General features: G+C 31.0%; 4 protein-coding genes across 5 annotated transcripts; 2 read left to right on the top strand and 2 right to left on the bottom strand.

Annotated features, from left to right (window-relative positions):
* Positions 1-373: 373 nt before the first annotated feature.
* LOC137831947 (probable WRKY transcription factor 48) lies at positions 374-2,769 on the top strand. 2 transcript variants are annotated; one of them, XM_068639863.1, is made up of 4 exons: positions 374-1,078; positions 1,642-1,785; positions 2,018-2,261; positions 2,340-2,769. In XM_068639863.1, exons 1-4 carry the CDS (start codon positions 597-599, stop codon positions 2,445-2,447), a joined length of 978 nt encoding a protein of 325 aa, XP_068495964.1. In that variant the 5' UTR covers positions 374-596; the 3' UTR covers positions 2,448-2,769. The 2 variants fall into 2 exon arrangements, with proteins under 2 accessions (XP_068495964.1, XP_068495963.1); XM_068639862.1 differs by having other exon boundaries at positions 379-1,078; positions 2,018-2,769.
* A 4,131-nt stretch (positions 2,770-6,900) lies between these two features.
* Positions 6,901-9,548, top strand: LOC137833122 (uncharacterized). Its single transcript, XM_068641494.1, has 9 exons — positions 6,901-7,292; positions 7,421-7,576; positions 7,679-7,771; positions 7,856-7,993; positions 8,084-8,194; positions 8,327-8,418; positions 8,497-8,602; positions 8,696-8,782; positions 8,990-9,548. The coding sequence occupies exons 1-9, from the start codon at positions 7,248-7,250 to the stop codon at positions 9,476-9,478; spliced, it is 1,317 nt and encodes a 438-aa protein (XP_068497595.1). The 5' UTR covers positions 6,901-7,247; the 3' UTR covers positions 9,479-9,548.
* Positions 9,549-10,298: 750 nt separating this feature from the next.
* On the bottom strand, positions 10,299-11,057 carry LOC137833530 (uncharacterized). The gene has a single exon (XM_068641874.1). The coding sequence runs from the start codon at positions 11,055-11,057 to the stop codon at positions 10,299-10,301; it is 759 nt and encodes a 252-aa protein (XP_068497975.1).
* A 2,795-nt stretch (positions 11,058-13,852) lies between these two features.
* Positions 13,853-20,321, bottom strand: LOC137833532 (uncharacterized). The gene is made up of 3 exons (XM_068641875.1): positions 19,672-20,321; positions 14,738-14,765; positions 13,853-14,610 (listed from the first exon to the last, which is right to left on the bottom strand). Exons 1-3 carry the CDS (start codon positions 20,310-20,312, stop codon positions 13,972-13,974), a joined length of 1,308 nt encoding a protein of 435 aa, XP_068497976.1. The 5' UTR covers positions 20,313-20,321; the 3' UTR covers positions 13,853-13,971.
* Between the last annotated feature and the right edge of the window lie 3,623 nt (positions 20,322-23,944).

Here is a 23,944-nt window from a genome sequence, read left to right on the forward strand (position 1 = left end):
TAAATCTTTTTATAGAAAATTTAAGCAGAAATAATTTTTTTGATAAAATTTGACTAAGACTGAGTTTTTGCACCGTTTTTTCTTATAGATTTTGACCAGTTTTAGATACTGCCATATTCTATGAAATGTTTTGATAGTCCAGTTATTTAGATGAATCAAACAAGTTAGTCCACTTGGATTTTATGATTTGTGCTTGAAACATTAAAGAATAAAATTATTTAACGATTTTTGAAATAGTATTACTATTTACAGAAAAATTAAATGCCTCTAATTAGTATTATTGATTATTTAAAAAAGGAGTAAATTTAAAAATTGAATAAAAAATTAACACTAGTTATGATGACACTGGTTAAGAAATCTCAAGTTTGAATCTATGGAGAGAGTACTCTCCTAATCCCCAAACTATCCCTTTCTCTCTCTCTCTCTCTTCCTTTCTGTCTCTTTTTATATCTTTTGTAATAATAACAAGTGGTAGAATTTTGAGGCACACTTCCTTTTGAGTTCGCAGCACAAAAGCAAGATCTCCAAAAAATATATATAAAAAAGGAAGAATATGTGCCACGCTGATATATAGCTGAAGCAATCCACGAAAATCAATGGCGGAGGAGAAAAGAGAGGAAGAACCGCACCCGAACAGCGAACCATCCACCACCATGGCATTCTCCGACGAGATTCCCAACAACTTCACTTTCCCTTTCCAACCACCGACCATCTTCGACGTCATGCCGCCGCCGTCCTTGTCTTCTTCCTGCGACCACAAGGCCTCGCCCTTCGGCTTCTTGGAACTGCTCGGCGTCCACGACTACAACGCGCCGCTGTTCGATTGGCTCCCCGCGGCTGCGCCGTCTCGGGTTGGCTCCAAAGTGCCGGACTTCTCCGAGGTGCTGAACACTCCCGCGTCGCCGAACTTGTCGTCGATTTCGTCGTCTTCTAATGAGGCCACCACCACCGCCACCACCACCACCGCGGAGCAGAGTGGTAAAGGTGGGATTGAACACGAGGAAGGTGAAGCAGAGGAGGAAGAAGAAGGTGGTAATGGAGGCAGAGATGACCAGGATCAAGACAAGACTAAGAAACAGTAAGTATTGGGTAAGGAAAATGACAAGTGTACGGTTGAATTCTGATTTTTTAATATTATTTAGCTGCAATGTATAAAAAATCAACTTTTATCGAAGAACAACTTAAAAAAGTAAAACTTGAAGAACTGGGTGTAGGTTTTGTTGAAATGTTTGGAGTGTATGAGATAAACAAATAAGAAAACCAGAAAGAAGAATAGTAACAGTGAAAAATATAATGGATTATTTTAATATTACCAGACGGTGAAAAATAGATGGAAATAGCCAAAGACGCGTGGGTATACAGTTGATTAAATTATAGTAGTTATTATTCATTTTCTTCCTTTTTTTGATTATTGAGAGTTTCTATTTATCTGTTGTTTAATGCCTTAATGGCAAAGTAAAAAGGAAAGGGGGAGATAAAGTCCGTTTGGGGAAAGTGATGAGACAGTTTCTGATCAGCGAACTTAAAATGGGCTTCTGCTTTTATCGTTGTTAGTGTCCTCATTTGACTCTGTTTTTCATTTAATTTATATTTTTTTTCCGATTTGTAATTGCTGTTGACTCTGTATGCAAAATCCAACAGGTTGAAACCGAAGAAGAAGAACCAAAAGAAGCAAAGAGAACCGAGATTTGCGTTCATGACAAAGAGCGAGGTTGATCACCTAGACGATGGTTATAAGTGGCGCAAGTACGGCCAAAAAGCTGTGAAAAACAGCCCTTATCCCAGGTACCATATTACTATCATTTCATTTTTATTTTTTTTCATTTTTCAATATTCATTCTTCATATTCTCTTTCTCTCTCTATTATATATATTCATCCATCGCTCTCTTTCGCTTGTCCCTAGCGAACGGTCTAGTTGACAAAATAGCACTAGAGTTTCCCACTAATTTTCATCTTTCCATCTAAATTAATTTTTTCTTGCGGGACACGCAACCGTCGTGCCACGTCACCTTTTAGGAGCTACTACCGTTGCACCACCGCCGGTTGCGGCGTAAAGAAGCGAGTGGAGCGTTCCTCCGATGACCCTTCCATCGTGGTTACCACCTACGAGGGGCAGCACACGCACCCTTGCCCTGCTTCGTCTCGGGCTGGCTTCGGGTTCGTGAACGAGCCTGGTGGATTGGGACATTCCGGCACCTTCGGTTCCTCACACTTCGTGCTGCCACATCAGCACCAACACCAACCACAAGCTTCGGCTTTGGTATATAACTCCAACCCACTTTTTGTTAACTCCGGTAGTAACTTCATGAACACGACGTCGTTTGGTGGGTTTGGTCAGGACCACGCGAACCGTCGAGGTTTCGGACACGAGGCTTTGTCGAGAGACAATGGGTTGCTTCAGGACATTATTGTGCCATCGCAGGTGAGGAAGGAGGAGAAGGATTGAATTAATTATAGGTTAGTTACGAATTTTGGTCATGTTTATACTTTTGTTGAGCTGGGGAAATTGATAATACTAGTTAGTAATTACTTTTAATTGGTTTTATTATATGGTCTGTATTCACTGCACCTTGGCGTTGTTTGTGATGCTCTCTAACTCCTTTGGTGCTGCTGGGTATGAGGGAGTTTCTATGCAGAAAATTTCCTCAGCTACATTTGAGTTCATATAAAACCTTTTGGAGTTTACATTTTTAATCAGTATTTCCCTTGTAGCTTATGGAGAGGGCCTCGGGTTCTGATTTCATAATTTAATTTTTTTCTTAAGTTCATATGCCTATTCTTTGTAACTAGATATTTGTTCGATGAGCATACATTTGATGTTTCAGACTCATCCAATGTCACTTGGTCTCTGAATTGTTTAGTTTGTTTGGCATTAGGGTTTTTTTATTCTCTTGATTTGTTGTGATGCCACGACAGAATGTGAGTCTTCCCTAACACGTAAGGCGGAGTTAGGGATGTGGAGGATGAATGCTTGGAATTTGGTCCTTGAGTTATTGATTGGGTTAAAGACATGAGCAGAAGTTTGCATATAGTACGGTGGAAGAGTGTTATAATTGGCCCATAACTTAAAAACAATGAATGCACGAGTTGTGGAAAAAGACGTGACATAATTTTTTGAGCATAGTACCGTTTAGCTTTTCTGTACGATGGCTTTTACTATCATCATTCTTCACCCTACAGAGCTTACATAAAAAGATGGAGCCATTCAATGATGATGCGTGTTTCCTGGGACGAAAATAGCTACCACATAAATAATTTCTTATTGATAGCTAAAGATGGATAATGCAAGATGTTGGTGTCAGTGCCAAAGATACACATGATTCTCATGCTCTACCAATGAATTTGTACTTCCTAATCCCATCCCTTCCTCACCTTCAATACCTTTCCTGCACTTTAATTCTCACTCACGTTTCTCACAATACTACAACCAAGCTAACACAAACATCCTAGGCACCGGCAACCTACTTTTACTGCTACTTTCTTAATTACTCAATTCACTATTTCCCATGACACTTTCAGACCAACACATATATAGGATTTACACTTATTTTATACTTTTATTATATACTTTATACTAGGAAAGCCCTGAAACTTTACTTAAATAACCTCATTTTTTTGCTTGATTTATAGCTCAAACTATTTTAAATTATAATGAATATTAACAAGTCAATTGAACAGCAATATGAAAGAAGCAAACTAAATGAATAACTGGTTAGGTGGACTACTTAGCCTGATTTGGGTTGACTGGAATTCTACTCTATTAGCCTAAGTGTGTTGGAAACAACCTATTCATGCCCCTAGTTTAGAATAGTTTGTTATTTCATTGTTCTATTCGTACTAGTAAAAAAACAGCAACAACTATTTCCATGAAAATAATTATTTAAATTTTTATTCAATATGTAATATCGAATATCGAATTCTAAATTTTAATGTTAGAAAGAAAAATAAAAAAGAGGAATGTTACTTATAAAAATTAACCCATGCGAAAAATTAAAAAAAAAAACACATTTAAGAAAAAAATTGTTACAAAAGTTTAGTACATAGTTATAAGAAGAGTAATTGTGAGGGCCGTGAATAATTGATACTGGTTCAACGGGCTAATATATAAAGTTTTTGTCAGTTTCTGTTGCTCAGAATCAGTTGTGCAGAAATGGTTATCTTTGGTAAACTCTTTTGAGGAAATACTCTTTTGCTTGGGTTGAAGAGCCACTGGTGTTGGATGATTTATTCATCGTAATAAACATATGCTGTAAATTTAAAATCACATCATTACTCATATTTAACTATTTTGATCACTTTACTATGATATGACGTTGCGGCTACACCAGACGCGCTTTACATTTTAAAACATTAATCACGACAGTAATAGGTTCTACTTTCCACATTATTTCGAGTTAACTTTTGAAATTTAGAAGTTGCAATTTTATAATTTTTAAAAATTCAAACATGAATTGAATGTCTAGTTATTTATTTATTTTTTTAAAAAGGAAGGAAATTAAGAAAATAAGCATGGTGAATAGTGGATAATAATTTAGCGCAGTACTGCACCCTTCAGGCACGTACACAGGGAATGGATCAATAATTCAAGAAATGGATACACAGAGAAAAGGAGAGGTATTATTTGAATTTAGGTTTTATAATTAAAAAGTTGTGAACTTGTTAGGACCTTAGGAGTATGGCAAAAAGTTAGGTTCTGGAGAGAAGGTGGAACTTAGAAGGACGAAGAGATGGGTTTGAAATTTTTGCGAGCTAAAGATAAGGTTTTGTGTAAAGTTTATATTTATGAAAATTTTCTCTCTCTTTCCCTTTCTATTCATGGCCCATTGTTAATAGAAAGGTGTAGATTGAAAAGACAGTTGATATATAGCAATAACTTAATTAAAGCATTACACGTACAGTACCCACTACAAAGGAAGGAAGTGGTTTGGTTTGGTGGAATGCAAAATCGTGAAATTATGTAGTTCCATGATGATGGCTTCCCAATTGGCATGCATGTTCAGTTCCTGATACAATGAACAGGAGAAGATCAACATAGAGAAATTAGAAAAAAGGAAAAAGGGTGATGAATATTTTTCACCATGAAGCCTCCAACTGAATATTCTCATCTTCAAATCACACAGATTTTGATTTCCTTCTGACTGATATCAATAAAAGGTCATTTGGATTTTGGGGTGTGACTTTTCCAGTATTCTCAAACTTTCCACCCATTATAATCTATATTATAATCCAGAAAAGTCGCATCTTCGTGTAATCTGAGTTGAATTGATGGCAATTGATGCTTAAAAATAATCAAATCCAGAAAGGATAGATAGGGTGTCTTGTCATTTGTTGACAACCCAAATGATTCTTGGTTGGAGGCAATGAATCCAAATTCCAGTATACTACACACAGTTGCAAATATCTAACTTTATAAAGTATATATTAAAAAGGAGAAATGTTTAAGTTTTCTTGTAAGCTAAAGATTTATTTATCGGTGTATGAAAACATTTATATATGATGTAAAAAATCTTTAAATTATCAAAGAATTTTTAATAGATATTTATTATACTTTATCCTGGTTCGGGCTGAGAAGTATTCTCCGTCCTTTTGAATGCTTCAAGACCTATATTGCACGGAATTTAGTCACTGATTATGAGGGTAAGATACTTAATTTGACTACCAAGATTTTGGTATATAGTAAGTGAAAATAATAAATAATGTTTAATGATGTGTAACTTTATCTTACGTGGAATGCATATTTATAGGGTTATAATGAGTTAGGTTTCAAAGTTAATCTCGATATCAAAGTAAAATTTTGTACTTTTGGTTAGACTAATTATGTCGTGTATAATATTTCGTAGAAATTGATTTAGTTCATGTCATCCGTACATTATCTGGTCACGTCATTAGTGAAATATTCGTCACATCATCAATGAGACACTGGTACAGTTAAAAATATTTTATTTTATGTGATCTTTTAGAGAAAAATTATATACATAAACATGTAGCTTTATGAAATAAATGCATAGTTAAGTTTTAAATAAAAAAAATTAAATTTAAAATTGGATTTGGTGTTGAAATTTTAAAAATAAATTAAAAATTGGTTGACAAAAAATAATTGATTTAAATTAAACTTTGTTGATGTACTATGGCAATAAAGATGTTAGTAGCCAAGAATTTTTTATTGCATGAATTTGATTATTGGATTTTTCTTGTCCTTCATTATCAGAATCCACAGTCTTATTAGGTTAGAACCAGATGTAAAACTTGTACAATCTATGTATCTCTTTACTATTAGAATGACTCTAATGGTTGGCTTTGATTTAAAACATAAAAGATTAGACAGTGTTAGAAAAAAATTATGTGCATAAAGTTTAGTTTTCATATGTTAAAATAGCCAAAAAGTTTATGCAATATTATGGATATAACTTTGGATGTAATTATAGAGTTGAATGAACTAGTATTTTCTTTTAGGTCCTAGCTAGGGAATGTTAATTGGTTCCTTAGTATGTTAGAATTGCGAGAAATCTAACTCATGTTAAGAAACGTAATATGTTTGAGTATAAATGCAGGCAACCTAATTCGTGATTAAAATTTTCGTGAGAGAAATTTGGATAAGTTTAAAAATAGTGGAAATTTTGATAGGTAATTCCTTCAACAATTTCTTTATTCTTTGCTTGCTTTGAAAGTTTAAGAACGCACCGGACAAAAGCATGTGTTAGAAATGTGCCAAAATGTTATATACCCAACATGTTAACATCTCGTTGAAGGAATTTAAAAAGCTACACAAAAGTTACATTTGGTTAGTAGAAAACAGAAATTAGATAACGATGGCTCACTATACTTTTCAGAAAAAAAAAAATTAAAACTCAAATCTTATAAAAAAATTTATTAAAATAAAATTGCATTCACACCTTTCTACTAATGTTTACACTTTTAAAAGTTTCATTATTCTCCTGTACTTTCTTAAGAAACTTAACATTCTTCTCGATTTCCTCTTCTAAATTCCTAATCTTGTCATCACTCATATATTGATTCTTGATGCTTCTTTAGTTCTTGGTCTTTGATCTTGTAATGTAGTACTTTTTCAGGGCCTTCCATGACTCCGATGCAAGAGTTTGATTTCCAACGACAACATCCACAAGTTGAAAATTCACTTAGTCTTTGCAGCTCTCTTCTGATTCGCGTTCGTTCTTTCTAGTTCTTAATTTGTGATCCTTTCTTTCTGTTTTTCTTTAACAACGCGTTTTCAAGAACACAGCATAAAATGCCGATTCAAGTGAACAATGAAGCTGTTCGACGAATGATACTGGTATTTACTGGAGAATGTACCCATAATCAGAATTTGAATTTTTTTTCGTTATTATGGCAATTTAACACAATATAATGTTGCCCTACTTTTGTTTACACTCTTTCTTTTGTCTCTCGTTGGAAAAATAGAGTAGCTGTGAGACCTCTGCTGAAGAACATGCAAGGGAGTGGGAGAGAAAAGACATTCAAGGTATATCTTGGGACTTAACTGACTGTAGTCGTGAGCGATTTAGAAAATACAGATTACGACATCTTCTGAGTACTGAAAAAGTACCCCTGAAGGAGGTAGTGTCTTTTGCTTTAATTTAAAAAACACTTTGTGTGCAAATTAATCTTTCTTTTGACTCTTTACTTTTTCTATTCAAATAATTAACCTCTGATGTGCAGGACTGCAAAGAAACAAAAACGGGAGCGAAATATTATAGTTTTGCTAAATACGATTGTTGTTCAATGAGCACAGAACAATATTACGAGGACACGGTAACTCTTTTCTTTTAGAGTTTCAAAGGTTGATTTGTAACACTTAATTAATGTGCAACATTCACAATAAGTTGTCATTCGCAGTACAATGCTGGTATGGTTTGGTCGACGTCAAAGGATGATGTGTATCTTGGCACAAGGTACCAAATTGGCCACTGCCCTGCATTAACTTCTCAGAACACAACAATCTTGGATTTGGAAGGGCATGTAGCCCCATCAGAGGTAATACTAGTTTTGGCACTGTTTTATAATTGAAAGCATCACAGAATGAAGAATATGAAAATTTATATTTGTGTCACCATTTGAGAATAGCTACATCCTGGAAACCACATGGGAGGATTTTATATGACACAGATTAGTGCAATGACTATACGTGATAAACTGCTGATTGTTGGAGGCACTGAAGGACAACTAATTTGCAAGGTAAAAAAGCAATTCATTTTAGATGGAGGAGAGATTTCTTGTTAATATGGTTAATTGCAAATTAGTGATTAAACAAGTGGATATAAGTGAAGATATCCTTAATTAATTTGCTAAATTACGTATGTCTTGCAGCTCTTAGATCGTCCAGGGGTTAGTTTCTGTGTCCCTCCGAGTTGTGAGCCACAGGGAAAGATCAATGCTATTGACATTTATAACCATCGGAGGTCACTACCTTCACTTATTTTTTGTTGATGAGGTGAATCACAAACCTCGTGTGGTCTAACAATTAATTGATTTGGCAGTGGAGCTGTTCATTTCATGACTTCAGGCCAAAACTGTAGTGTGAAAGACTTCGATGCTGAGACTTTTCAGTTTTGTAGTGATTTTCGATTCCCCTGGCCAGTGAATGTAAGTAAAATCTCAACTTTGTCATTAAAATGTGTATAATGTTAACTTTGATTGGCATTTTGGCATGATGGTAATCAAAATCTGTGCACGCAGCATGTTTCATGGAGCCCGGATGGAAAAATGTTTGTAGCTGTGGGAGACGACCCGCAAGGGAAATTAGTGGATGCTAAAAGTGGAATGGTTGGTTGTTTAGTGTATTTTATTGATGTTTCTGTTTCAAGTTTGTGTTGCGTCTTGTAAGAAAATGTTCTCTTGATTCATAATTTGACATGTAGCTAAGCTTGTATTTCTAAGTTTTGTTTTACTTATAAATCGAATTAGAAATGGTAAATATTTGAGTGATAGTTAGCGGATTCTAATTTAAACGTGGTTTGTCTTAACATGTAGATCATTGATTCTGTGAGTGGACACTTTGGTTACACATGCTCATCTGCATGGTATCCTAATAATGAGTACAATTTTGCCACTGGAAACCAAGACAGAACATGTCGCATTTGGGATGCTCGGAATTTGTCAACGTCTGTTCATGTTCTTGAGGGCAATGTGAGAGCAATTACTTCAATATGCTTCACATCTGATGGGGAGTTTATGGCAATGGGTGAAGACCTTGATTATGTGCATGTCTATCATGTGATTGATGAGTTTGAGACGAAGCAGGAGATCGATATTTTTGGGCATGTATCTGGTTTATCTTTTAGTCCTGACACAAATTCTCTTTTCATTGGCGTCTCCATGGATTCTTTTCCTACCCACTTAAAGTTCAGTCGCTGCTGTGAAGCTGATTCTGACTCTGATTCTAATTCTAATTCTGATTCTGATTCTGATTCTGATTCTGATTCTAAGTCTGATTCTAAGTTTGATTCTGATTACAGTTGAAATGTGTTGGTATCCATAACCTTGTGACAGAACATTTCACAAATATAGTACTGTTGTTTTCTGTGTATTATTATTATGTGCAAATGTTGGAAAAACAAGAAATTGCTCCCAGCTTCTTAAAACAGAGAGAGGAAAAGCTTTGATACAGCCTACCAAAGTCATGTCGCCTGCATGACTTGAAGATTTTAGTTTAAAAGAAAAGACAATTAAGTTTAGATAATCAAAAGTTGTGTGTTGTGAGTCGTAATTAACATAAAAATTATTGTCATATTTATAAAACACGATTTTAAGTTATGTCATGTAAGCGCCCCATATAATTTTAAACCATTTTAATAATATCAAACAAAAAATCACCCGTTTGTAAATTTTTACCTCATGAATAAACAGATACAAAGGTTAGAAAAGAACTTGGTCATTATCAATCGCGAAAAGAGTTAGAATTGACCAAGTAATGAAACGATAACAATATCATAATGCTACTCAAAGCAAAAGTAAACACAGTAGCACTTGAATCTACCTTAAAATAGAAAACAGAAATCTAAATTTCAAAATCACTTTATTCAGAGACATAGATTCATAGAATCAGAAACAAGTCCAATGCAACAACTGAGATAAGAAAGTAAAGACTAGGTACTGAAGGAAAAATTATTTTATGGTCCGAGATCAAAGGATCCCAGTCACAGTTTATACTTACATAGCAGGTAATTTTTTTTTTTTTAGATTAAAAAGCATGACTGCTTGTTGTGAAGAAGAGATCAAGTATGGTCCCGGACCATACGATAATTTCTCGTACCCAGAGCGTGTACGAAGAAGAATCGAACTAGTCATGAAGAAACTGTTTGTGGAGTCCTAGGAAGGTGGAATAAACAAGGTGATTCTTGGAAGCAGTTCGATGGTTTTTGGTGTGCTTGCAGAAATACTTTAGGTGTTTAATGGTGCAACAACCCAGCGTTTGAGAGAGAAACAAGAACAACCAATTGATGGCCTTCTTCTTGACACCAGCAAGGATGGGTGCCAGAGCTTCTACTCCACAATGCTCACATTTTGGAAACACTGGCTCCATCCATTCCTCTGGTGCCCTATCATTCATGCTCTCTCCTTTCTTCTCAACGAATCTCAACAACTCATTCAATTTCTTCACCACATCAAGTTCAATCTCGAACTCTCTCAAGCAGTTCTTGCACTGAACGTTCCCGCTGATCCTGGTAATCTTTTTTTGCTGGAGGTATGTGAAGCTGTGGATCCTGGCTCGCTTATCCGTGGCCCATGGAAAAGGTGGAACAATGGTTTCCTCATTCACAGGTGCACGGCGAGGACATGATGAGGATGCAGAAACAGGAGCCTTTTCATTCACAGGACCACCACCATAGTTATATGGTGCTAACACGGGACTTGTTGAGAGTAACAAAGTTGTCATGGGAGCATTTGCATCCACCTCACCACCACTGTTGTGAGTAACTGGAACCTTCTTTGCCCTGTTCTTTTTCTGGGGAGCTTCCTTCGAGAGAGAGCTCTTCCTTTTCTTTTTTGAAGTGTAACCTGGTAGAGAAAGAGAGAGAAAATCTTTTGAGAATTCCATTGCTTGAGGGATTTGAATGTGGAGAAGGTAACCTGCAATGGTTGTGTTTATAGACGCTTGATGTTGGTAGTTTGTTTATCCGCATAGTAAGCTCACTGTCGAAATCCTTGCAGAGGATATGTGGAACTGACTCATGCTATCTTGTTGGAAACAACTGATTTAGCGGAGCTTCTTCCCATCAAACTTCCTGTGTCTATTTTTATGCATAGGGACGTTGTTGAGTTTTCTCCCTTTTCTCCCTACTTTTGTGTGCTGCATGTAACAGTTTCACCTAGTCTGTTATTTATTAGATACCTCTTCTTTCTATCCATAAAATATCTTTCTTTAAAAATTTGTTACTTGTGCTCAACACTATGTAAGCTTCGATCATGCATATTATACTCTCTTTATTTCATCATTTCATGCATAAAACAATAAAATGAACTGGATACTATATTTAAATTTTTTCAAATCTTAAAGAATAAAACAGAATAAACAAAAAAATATTGACCTCAAATAGTGGATATATATATATAATATGATTTTGAATTTAGATTAATTTCTGAATTAGTGCTTTAATTTTGATATTGAAAATCACCTATGTTGATATGATTTCTAATTATCGTATTCAAAGGTTTTTATCAGAATTTTTTTTATCACTAACATTTCTCTTATTTATATTTGTTGATAAAATTTTGCTCTCCTCATTTCTGCTTCATTACAAAAAATAAAGAATTATCAAAAGAACTAAAATACAACTACAACAAATATTAATAATTACAACAGGAAAAAAAATGCAAAAAAAAAAAATCACAACTAAAAAAATTATAAATTTTTATAAATAATTAAAATATTAATATTTATTAAATTGTAAGTAAAACAAAGTTGTCAAATAAACATTAATAAAAATAATTAATATTTTTTTTAAATAAAATCTCCAGAATATTATTAACATTAAAACATAATGTCTGTATTGATTAAAGTTAAATATAGAATATTGCGAAATATAATATTTTTAATTTTAATAACAAAAATTGATGTTATTTTCGTGAACTTTATATTTCCACTATAACTGGAAATATAATATAATATAATATCGTATATACTTAATTTATAAATTAAATTTTTGCTTTAGAATCACGACAATATTTTCTAGTTTCATGTAAAAGCTTCCGATTCTTTTGATTTATTTTTAATTTGTATGGGTAAATGATTTGGTCCTTATTAAACACTGAAAAACAAAATATTTAAACATAAAAGTATTTATTTTAATTTCTAAATATTTAGAAAATATAATACATCTATTATTAAATATTATGAAATTACTTCTTTTTTTGAAATTATTACAAAAATACACTGAATTAGCTGCAAAGATTTATATAAAATATTAATACAGACACTCAAAAAAATCGTTTTAAATGAAAATAATTTTAAAAACTAAAATAAATAGTTACGTAAATTAGAAACTATTTTATAAACTAAAAAAGTTATTCGTATTTAAATTCATTTATATTACTAATAAAAAAATTTAAAATAGTTTTTAAATTCATATCTAATTCTTATCTTTCAAGATTTTAACTATTTATTAATTTATATTCTAAATTAATTTTGATTAATACTATAGGTCAATTTAAAATTTAAAATATTAATAATTAAAATTTAAATAACTTATTTAGATATCAATTTAAAATTTATTTTATACATTGTTATTAATAAATAATTTTATATATCAATAATTTTCAGTTTTTAATTATTATCTAATTTAGTTAATATAGTGATTTTTTTTTTCTAAGTTTGATTGTTATTTATTAATTTTTTCAGTGAGTTAATTAAGTTAATTCAAATTCAAGGATAATTATTTCTAATTCTTTTAAAATAATTATCACACCTTTATTTTTACTTACTAGTATTGGGGAAAGTGTTTTTCATGTGAACATCCCTCTTTCTCCGGTAGAAATAATATATATTCAGAAGTTTTTTCTACCACTACTTAGCTAGCACATTTTCGTATTCATTTTTAAAGCCAAAAAAAGGTTTTAAAAGCTAACTCTCCTAGTTTATTCTCCTCTAAGTGCATTCAGAAGTCTCACAACAAGCAAAAGACGATTTATATAAACCATCCCCGCTCAATGGAAAATAAAAAAATGAGATGATGTGATTTAACGGAAAGGCGGTGAATTTAAGTAGAAAATATGTGTACTTGAATTAATGAAGGATAATAGGCTATTTTGTATCTAAAATCAAAATTGTATATTTTAAAATATGATTTGTTTTGTTAAAAGATTAATTAAAAAATAGATTATTTTCCATAATATAATTATCAATGTAAAAATATTATTTATTAATGGATAATAAATAATTAAAAAACAAAATAAAACTACAAAAATATTTTAAAAAATCAAATAAAGCAAATTTATCCTTTACACAATACCCACCAATTTCTCATTTCTTCTTCATTACATTCTTTCACTCACAGCTTTCTTGACATATTTACTCAAATTACCTCTACTAAATACTCAAAATATCACAAATGAACTAAAATCTCTCCTCATTTACAATAAACCTTCTCAACCATACTCAAACCTAAAGATGATGTACCGTTACACTTGCCTCAACAAAGTCCAAGATATATAATCATCTTTTTTCCTAAAATAAACTCTATATCCGTATTCATTACTAGAGATAATTTCTCTGGTCATATAAATATTTTTTTCGTTTCATGAAATTACTTTATCAAAAACCAGAATCATAGACCACAAAAAAGAAAAGAAAAAACTGATTATCACATAATTTCTGCTATCTTTGAATATAAAAGCACCAATAATGAGCATATTGTCAACTCATTATTAATGAAAATCCAAAAATAACCTAGAAAAGAAATAATAAACTACAAAAGAAACTAAGCAAAACCTGAAAAAACGCAGCCAGATTTACATCAGATGCTCCAGGCTCTGATATTCCTACCGATGAGGAACGCACAGTAAGCATCAACTGTGGCGTAAGTAACTTGCTCGTCGCTGAGATATGAATTATACCACATGCTCCTGCCAATCTTACTCGGTTTGTATATTTGGAAACCGAGACACTCCTCCACGATCTCTTCCACCGAAGCCTGCCGGAGATTCTCGCAGAACAGCCTCAGATCTAGAGGATCGGTGAACATCTCCAACTCGTACTCCGAATACTTGAGCTTCCGCCGGTCGGAGTGGTTCCAGAATCCGACGAAGGTGTGGCTAGGATCGTTCAGGAAAGTGCGGAGGCTCTTCGGCACGCCGTCGGCGTGCGCGAGTTGGAAGATGAGGCAGCGGCGTCCGACACAGAGCTGCAACGTGTCCAACGCCGGGTTGCGACCACCGGTAGTCCACTGGACGCCGAGGCCGACAACGAGGCGGTTGAAGTACACGAAGTTGCGGCTGAAGTAGAGCGTAGAGGAGAGCCAGCGCTTGACGACGGAGGCGCTGGCGGTGACAGTGACGGTGATGTAATCTCCGGCAAGGTAGACGGTTAGGACGTCGTGGTTGACGCGGTTTTCTCGGTGAGTGACTGAGGCCATGTTTTGGATTTCAGAGTGCTTCTGATTTGTTAGTAAGCACGTTTAAATTGTAAACGGCTTGATAAAGGCGCGGATCGTAACGGTTTTATTTTATCAGTGGATCGTAACGGTTTTTAATACTCGATTTGCAAAAAAAAAAAACGAAAACGGATTTGACGCATAGTGCATGCATAGTTCTATATATGACACCATATAAAACAAAATATTGACACTCATAAAAAAATAGTTGAAAGAATAATATAGTTTATACTCTTATGTTTATTGTTCTTCTACTCCAACAATTCCATGTTATATTATGACATAAAGCAATCATACATGCTAAGATATATAACATAATTAATTAATTAATTATTATGTTATATAATGCAATAAAATAATAATATTATTAAAATAACATTGAAATTATAATTAATAATAAAAAAATATTTAAAATAACAACAACAATAATAATAAAATCATAAAAAATAATACTAAGAAAAATAAAAGGTAAAAAAGTACAAGTAATAATAAATAATAAAATAAATATTAAAACAACATAAAAAATCCTAAATATTAAAAATAATTAAAATCATAAAATAATAAAATTAAAATAGTAGTAATAAAAATAAAAGTAAAATAATAATAATAAAATTATAATTAATATTAATTAAAATTAATTTATAACAAAATAATAGTTTAATTATTTTATAAATATATCACTTTATTATATATTTTTTTATTACAACAATCACACTGACAAATTTAAATTTCTCCTTCACTTGTGTTGGATTCCTACTCTCTTTCTCCAATAAAAAAACCTACACTTTTCACAATTGTTTCCTTCCTTTTTTTTACTCCTTTATTTCAATCCAAAAAATAAAAGCTTTATAACAAAATATTTTTTAGCTTATTTTTATCGTAGGTTTCAATCTTATTCTACTATAATTTTTTAAGCATTTCCAAATTTATGGTTCTTAATAATGGAGTGGACTACTAATTTGGGAATGAAATTAACGTAATAATGAATTCTAATATAAAAAAAAAATATTGTTATTTTCTGTAAAAAGTTTTATGCATATAGTTGATTGCATTATATATAATTGACTATGTATGTTTTATTAGTGTACTTACTGCTTTAAAGTCTGGAATGTCAAAGAACTTTTGACGACTGAATTTTTTTCTTAATTGAATTTTCATTCATCAATTACTAAAACGACATAATCAATAAACTTTAAATAATTAGTGATTATATTATTATTGTTTTATTTATTCATATATTAATAACATAAAGTCATGTTCATCATTTCTTGTAACGAGTTGTATATTTAGTATAGCAACCATATAATTCTATAAATTCTTATCACTTCATATACTCAACACAAAATACTTGTTTCAGATGAGAAACACTCATAATTGCAACCGATTCAATAATTTGAAAACTCTATGCAGGGAAGAAACCTGTATTGGAGGAAGAAACGTGTATGCAAGGAAGAAGAGTATGGCTTACTGCTGTTGCAAACCAACACAAATACTTAATTTTATATTGTATTCTTTGTATAAATTTATTTCTATACCAATTGTATACATGAATATGAATATATCTTTGTGTTTTACAATTTTTTTTCAAAATTTACTATTTATGGTTTTTTTACAAATGCCTCTTTGTGTGGTTTCTAACCAATTTTAATTGAAATTTTAATAACCAGTATAGTGGTCATTAAATGAATAGAACCAAGAATCTAATTCTAAATTCATACATACATAGTTAAAAAATCAGTATAAAAGACTATAATGAAAATATAAAATGAAAGTTAATTATTTAAAAAAAAAACATATGTTCTACTATTTTGTCTAATATTAATAGCCTTTTAATTAACTGCTCATTAACTCTGAGAAAACTTCTAAATTGAAACAAAATAAATTAAAACATTAAATTCAATTGAAATTTTGGTTCAAATAAATTAAATTGAATTAAAATTAAAATTACTGAAAATAAATAAATTAAAAAATTAAATTGAATCAAAATTTCGGTTGCAATAAACAAAACCATTTTAATATTGTCTATATATTATACATGTTAATTTTTAAGTATTTACGTTTCTTTATAAAAATAATAATAATAATATATAAGTAATATTTAAAATTTGTTATTTGTTATTTGTAAAGAAAATAATAAAACTTAATAAATAAACAATCCTATGTAGTTTAATTTTTCGTGTGGGTTAAAAAAATGTATGACTAATACAAAAGATTTATGACGGTCAACTAAGACGAAAGCACCTATAAATACTCATTTTCTATGAGTATAGTCTATCTTAATTATTATATACTCTTAATTCTCATGTATGAACTTCTATTGACTTAAACATCGAAGAGTCTCTTTTAAGTGAACATTCTTCTGTCATCGGAGACCAACTGAAAGTGTATCCCTAACATCCTATCCTCGTGGAACTACACGAGTTATTTTTTTAGGAAAAGTTAGTATTTAATAATTTTTAATAAGTTAATTTTATTTAATTTTAAAATTGAAAAACTAAAGGATTGTAATTGAGAATAAGTGTTTGTCTTTTTCTTTGAATGAGAATAAAAATAATTTAAAAAATAACATTTTGTAACCCCTAAGAAAAGTGAGATTTTTTTAGTAGATGTTCCCTTACTTGGAATGAAAGTAGGAAGAGAGAGAGAAAAGAACAAATTTAAATTTTTTAAAATTATATTATTTCATCAAAATAAAAAAGTCAAGTATGATACTAATCCTTCGGATATCATAATCTATATTATAAACAGTAATATTTTTTACTGTTTTCAATTATGTATGAAGCACAATTTTTTTAATATATTTATAGAACATGTGACTGGAGAAAACACAAGAAAAGCGAATATGAATATTTTTGTTTATTAAATAAAAGGATAGTTTAAGATGATGGAAGTGAAGCACTTAATCACCTCTATTATTTATTTATTTATATTGATAAAAAAATGAAAATTAGTAAAAAAGGGAAAAGAATTATAGTGTTACTTTTTCTTATGGTAGATTTTTAAAAAAAATAAGAAGAGGTGTGACTCTCAGTTTTAAAAAAAAATTAAGAAATGTGAGTGTTTATTTTAAAATTGGAAAATATGTGAATATTACTTAATATTATAACCTTGAAGAAGATTAGCGTAATTTCTAAAAATATAAATAACGTATATTATCTAATTAGGTATCTTAGTTTTGTTTTGCTTCTTAAAATTAAAATGTGAGACCTAAAACGAGTTAATCAGATTTACAGTGGTTCCATATGAAACAAATCGATTATATAAGAAAATTTAAATTTTGTGGTTCAAATTGATTTGAAACTATCGAGTTATCAGGTTGAATATTCGTGGCTACCTTGCTATGATTTTTTATTTTTATTTTTTTTATTAATAATAAAAATGGATAATTCAACCCTTATACATAGATAGATATAATGAAAAGTACAAACATAATAAAATAAATTAAAAATAGTGTGTTTTAATTAAAATTAACATTTTAATTAAAGAATCTACTTTCTTAAATAAAATAAGCTACTTTTACACACACCAAAATGGATTGGTTATAATGTTTTTTAATACACGGTGCTTCTTTATTTACAAGGTGCAAGTCAAATCATTTTGAAATGTTAAACTCTCTTAACATTTTAATTCAACGTCACATTAGTACATAAAAAAAAAAAACATATATTAATTATTTAAAATTTATTATATATCGATGTAAATATTAACAATATAGAAAATATATAATATTTTACATTAATTTTTTAAACAATGTAAAATATACAAATAACATAAGATTCAACTAGTAGTAACTTATATAAGTATTAAATTTATGATATGAAAAGATGGAGTTTTTTACATCAATTCTTTCTTAAAACCGATATAATATCCCTAGATTGATTTTTATTGAAATAGATAACATCGATTGTTCTTTAGAATCAATGTAATATTTCTAGTTATATATAATGTATTTTATTATTGTTTAGGATTATTCGTTATTCCTCATTTGCCAAAGCTTTTTTGTAGACAGTGAAAAAAAATGAGGGTAATTTTGTGTTCTCCTTGCATTTTCTGGCTCTCATTTTTCCACTTATAGGTGCTTGTGTTATTTTCAATTTTCCATTGGAACGAAGAACACTCACTTGGATACGAATAATTCAAATAATAAAGAAACAATTTGTTGATACTTTATTCAAATTATTAAAAATAAATTTAAGTAATTTGTTGAATATAAAAAAATTTATAATATTTTTGGTTGCTCATCCAAAACGATGGAGACACCATATGATTTTTAAATTAAACCAAAGCACATAGTCATATAGTGTTGATGTAAAATTAATTTTGAAATAAAACAAATATAAACATAAATTACATCCCTTCAAAATTAATTTTTCCGACAATGACCCAACACATACACACTATATTTATTATTAAAAGAAGTGAGTTTCTTAAATTTTAGTAGTTCCTAGTTGAGCAAGCTTTTTATATACCTAGTTAATAAAGAAAGCCATTTAAAAAAGATGAACCGTTTTAGTATTATAAATAAAAAATGAAAGCAAAGCTTCTCCAAGAATCAAATGACCAACATTTTTGCTATAATATTTTTTTTTTTAGAAAATGAACTGTATATGATAATATCCTTGCAATGATGATGTACTATTTTTATTTGATTGAAGATCAAATAAAGTAGTATAAAGAAAAATGGAAGTTTAGAAATAAAAAATCATTTAGTTTACTTTGCAAATCAAATTTCAAATTTTGTTTCTCCTTCAGTCGTGGTAATAAAAGCTCATCTCCTATGATTCACATAACACAATACTCAGCTTATGCTAAAAGACGAGAAGGCAGTGTTTGTGTTTTTTCGGTGGCAACAGAAGGTAGGAAATTCCACAACACATTTTTATTATGAAAAAGCACTAAACGCATACTCGAACGCCGTTTGGAAGTTTGAAAGTAATGAACGCAAGATAAGTGCCCTAAATGAAGAAACAAAGCCAAGTCCAAAAGAAGGTAACAGGAGTATGGAGTAAAAGAAGTAAAGGAGGAAGTAAAGTAGAAGCATTATTTGTAGCATACAAGAGTTACCTCCTCGATCTCAGCACGTTCCACACTCTGCTATTCCTTCCCACGAGGAATGCACAGTGAGCATCAACGGTCGCATAAGCAACTTGATCGTCGCTAAGATGTTTCTTATACCAAGTGCTCATGCTGATCTCGTTCCTCTGCTCCACTTCGTAACCAAGGCATTTCTCTATGATCTTCTCAACCGAATCTTGACTGAGATCGTCATCGTCCTCAGTTTCCGCAAAATACCTCAGATCCAGAGGATCGTGCCACATATCCAAGCTGTGCACCGAATGCTTAAGCTTCCGGCGGTCCGAATGGTTCCAGAATCCGACGAAGATGTTAGAGCTATGGTTCAGGAACGTGTGGAGTTTCCTTGGCACGCTCTTGGCGCGAGCGAGTTGGAAGATGAGGCAGCGGCGGCCGACGCAGAGCTGCAGAATATCCGCCGGAGGATCTGAGCCACCGGGAGTCCACTGGACTCCGAGGCCGACAACAAGACGCTTTAGGAAGACTTTGTGGCGACGGAGGTGGAGCGTGGTACAGAGCCAACGGCGCACGACACCGGCGTTGGCTGTGACGGTTACCGAGACTTGGTCTCCGTCAATGTTGACAGTGTAGGCGTCGTGCCTTTGGTGATGGGTGCGGATGACGGTTGCCATGGTTTGGAAACGTGTGAGAGAAGAAACAGAATGGTGAAAATGATTGAAGGAAAATGTTTATTTATAGTGAGAATTAGCAGCGCCTCTGCATGACTGTGCCACTGCTCAGTAGTGCCTTTGTGGTGTCCGAAACTAAACCGGGTCGCAGTTAATATATTTAATTAAAATAATTTTATAGGATATTTGGATAACAAATTATGTTATCAAAATATTATCATCCTAGTTATGATTACTTAGCAAAAGAATCAAGTCTTTTATGTTTAGTTTGATAAAACAAAAGAGAAAATAATAAATAAAGCAAAATTAAAAATTAGTTGGTTAAAAAATAAGGAAAATTAAATGAGAAGTAAATGAAAATAAAAATAGTTTCATTGAAATAAATAAATAAATGGAAATAAAATATTATTTAATTAAACAAATATATTTTAAATTTATTTATCATGGCTGTATTTGTTTGAACCCTGATTAAAGGGGTTGGGATGACTGAAATATCTTTATAGGCATGATGGAAAATAATATTGCAGACTTCTAATATTAATATTTATGTTTACAAAAAGCTGCAAATATTTATATGATTGTTTGCAAATCACCTTTATCGATTATGTTAATTTAAAATATAAGCAAAATGTAAAATGTTAAAATAATTTTCAAATTTAAAAAAATTTAAAATAATTAAAATATTATATTAGAATGTACAACATTTTCGTATGTTAAATGCAGTGTAGATGGATCCACTTGTATGAATCTTAGTTTTGTCCAGTTACTTCTTTATGCTTCCAAAGTGAATATGTGTTAATGATTTTATAATGTTATTTCTTGATGCTATAGAGAAAGATGAAAATATTACCTAATTAAGAATGATTGCTTAAATTTTAAAATCTCTCGTATATTTAGAGAAAGTAATAAAGTTACAAATAGTTTAATAAATTTGGGTGTGAATTTGAAATAAATGTTTGTTTAGTTTGAAAATATGTCTTTTTATATAAAGTAAACTTTTTTTAGAAATATATTTTCTTTAATAGATGAGTTTTTGATTTTCTCTTCCCACTTATTTGTATTTATTTGTTGTTTATTTAATAATAAATAATATCATTAAAAAACGTATACTTATTAAGATACGAAAATTTGGATATCTCTTTATGAAAAAAATTGGTTGCATTTATTGTTTTGTAATAAAGAAAGAAAAATAGAAGAAAACAGAATTAGAAGTGAAATTGCAACGCCTTTCCTTTGATTGAGGAGTGGTAGAGGAACAATACCCTCTTCATGGCCACTTATGCTATGTGGGATTCATTTTTTCTTTATTAGTTTCTTTTCCGACTCTTCCTTCCAAATCAATATTTTTTTTTATCTTTTGTGCACTTCACTTATATCAAAATATTAGTATTTCGACTTTTATTTACACTAACTAAATTCAAGTTTATTTTTTGCATTCACCGACTTTTTTGTATTGTAGTATCATTTTTTGTTTATTGGTTTCTTTTCTTACTCTTTCTTCCAAATATATAACTCTTTTTCTTCTTTTTTTTTTCTATCTTATTCTCCATCTATTTTTGCACTCGGTTTATATCAAAATATAAGTAATTTGACATCTTTTTCACACTAACTAAATTCAGGTTTTTTTTCACCTTCATCTCTTTTGTCTTTTGGGACACAATTTCTGTTTATCCATATTTTTTTATTCTTCCTTTCAAATCAGTAACTATTTTAATTTTTTTTCCCTATATTATTCACCATATTTTTGTGCACTAGAATTATATCAAAATATAAGTATTTTGATCTCTTTTTCACATTAACTAAATTTAGGTTTATTTTTGTGCCTTCACAGCCCCTTTTGCCTAGTGGGACCAATTTTTTTTTATCCATTTCTTTTTGCACTCTTCCTTCCAAATAAATAACTCTTTTTTTTTCATTCACATTCTCCTCTTTCGTGCACTCGGCTTATACCAAAATATAATTACATGGATCTCTTTTTTGCACTAACTAAATTAAGGTTTATTTTTGCACCTTCATGGCCTCTTTTTCCTTGTGGGACCATTTTTGTTTATCCATTTCTTTCCACACTCTTCCTTTCAAATTCTTTTTTTTTCTTTTCCTATCTTATTCTCCCTCTTTTGGTGAACTAAACTTATATCAAATTATAAGTACTTTGACCTATTTTTCACACTAACTAAATTCAGATTTTTTGAACTAAATGATGCAATTTTATAAAAAAAATTACCACAATGGATAGATTTAAAAAAAAAACATGTGAACAATAAAGGATGCATGATATGAGTTTGAATTTGTGAAAATAAAATTGTTGTACTTGGCATGATTTTATGAGTTTGAATATGTGAAAGTAAGATCAATGCTCTTCGGCATGATTTTAATGTAAGAAGAAAAGTGATATTTGACTAACACGATATTAATTAGTGTTAGTGATTTTTTTTAAGTTCAAATGAAGTTGGACCAACATAACACTACTTTTGTTATTTTTATGTTATACTAGAATCGTGCATTGTTTATATTATTTCTGCATGATATTCTTATAACATAGTGTATTATTTAAACGAAAATAGTTAATATTTTAATATAAATTTTTATATGAAAATATTAATTGGAAAATTAAAAATTAATATTGTGAAAATAGAAAATAAATAAGACCAGTAGGTGAATTTCTTATAAATTATAACTATAATATATATATATATATATATATATTAACAATATAGAAACTTGTAATTAAATGTGAAAAAATTCGAAGCTATAAATTTATGATGAAATGAAGAAGAAGGAAAAGTTAATAATGAAATTATAATATAAATATTGTTATGTTACATTAAGTAATTATCTATTATAACAAGTGTCACAACATTATATTTTTGCTTTTTTATGTTTTTGTGGAGGGTGATGGTCGAAAGAAAGTGAATTGTCATTGTTATTTTTGTTATCATCCTTATTGTCTTATTGGATTTTTGTGAGAGTAACGTGGATTAATAATAATGTGTGAATTTGTATGTAGATGAAAGTGTGAATATAGAAATTTCAAGATAAAAAATATATATAATTGACTAGAAGAAAATATTTAAATCATTATATATATATATATATATATATGATAATTGTCAACACTCTTTTTAAAAAAATAAAAAATAAAAATAAAAATAAAACCCACCTCACGTTTCCTCTGCACACCTCGCGATTCACTTACACCACCACAACCCATTTAGGTTTTTGAAACCTTTAGCATCCCCCTCACTCTCCCTCTCTCACTTAGCTCTGCACTTACACTCACTCGCATTTTTTCTCTTTCTCATTCTTCCCTTTTTCTCTGATCCCCACTCATGTTCAACACTGTTTCTCTGCCCCAACACTTTTTGTTCCCTCCATTCTTTTACAAAAGGCTGCACCACACACTGCACCTTTTTTGTCCCCCTCTCACTCATAGCAGCAGCACACACAATCAGGCAAAGCACGCACATATTCTTCCCGTCTCTGCACTCCACGCTCACAGCAGCCTACACATACATAGCACCCCTTCTCTCAGTTTGTTTTTCTCCACGCACCTTGAACCTCTGCCTCATCACTGCCACTGTATCGGGTTCAACACTCAAGGAAAACCCAACCGATAAGAGAAGGAAAAGGTGCAT

Source organism: Phaseolus vulgaris, chromosome 6, assembly GCF_000499845.2.
Source record: "Phaseolus vulgaris cultivar G19833 chromosome 6, P. vulgaris v2.0, whole genome shotgun sequence".
Lineage (NCBI taxonomy): Eukaryota > Viridiplantae > Streptophyta > Magnoliopsida > Fabales > Fabaceae > Phaseolus > Phaseolus vulgaris.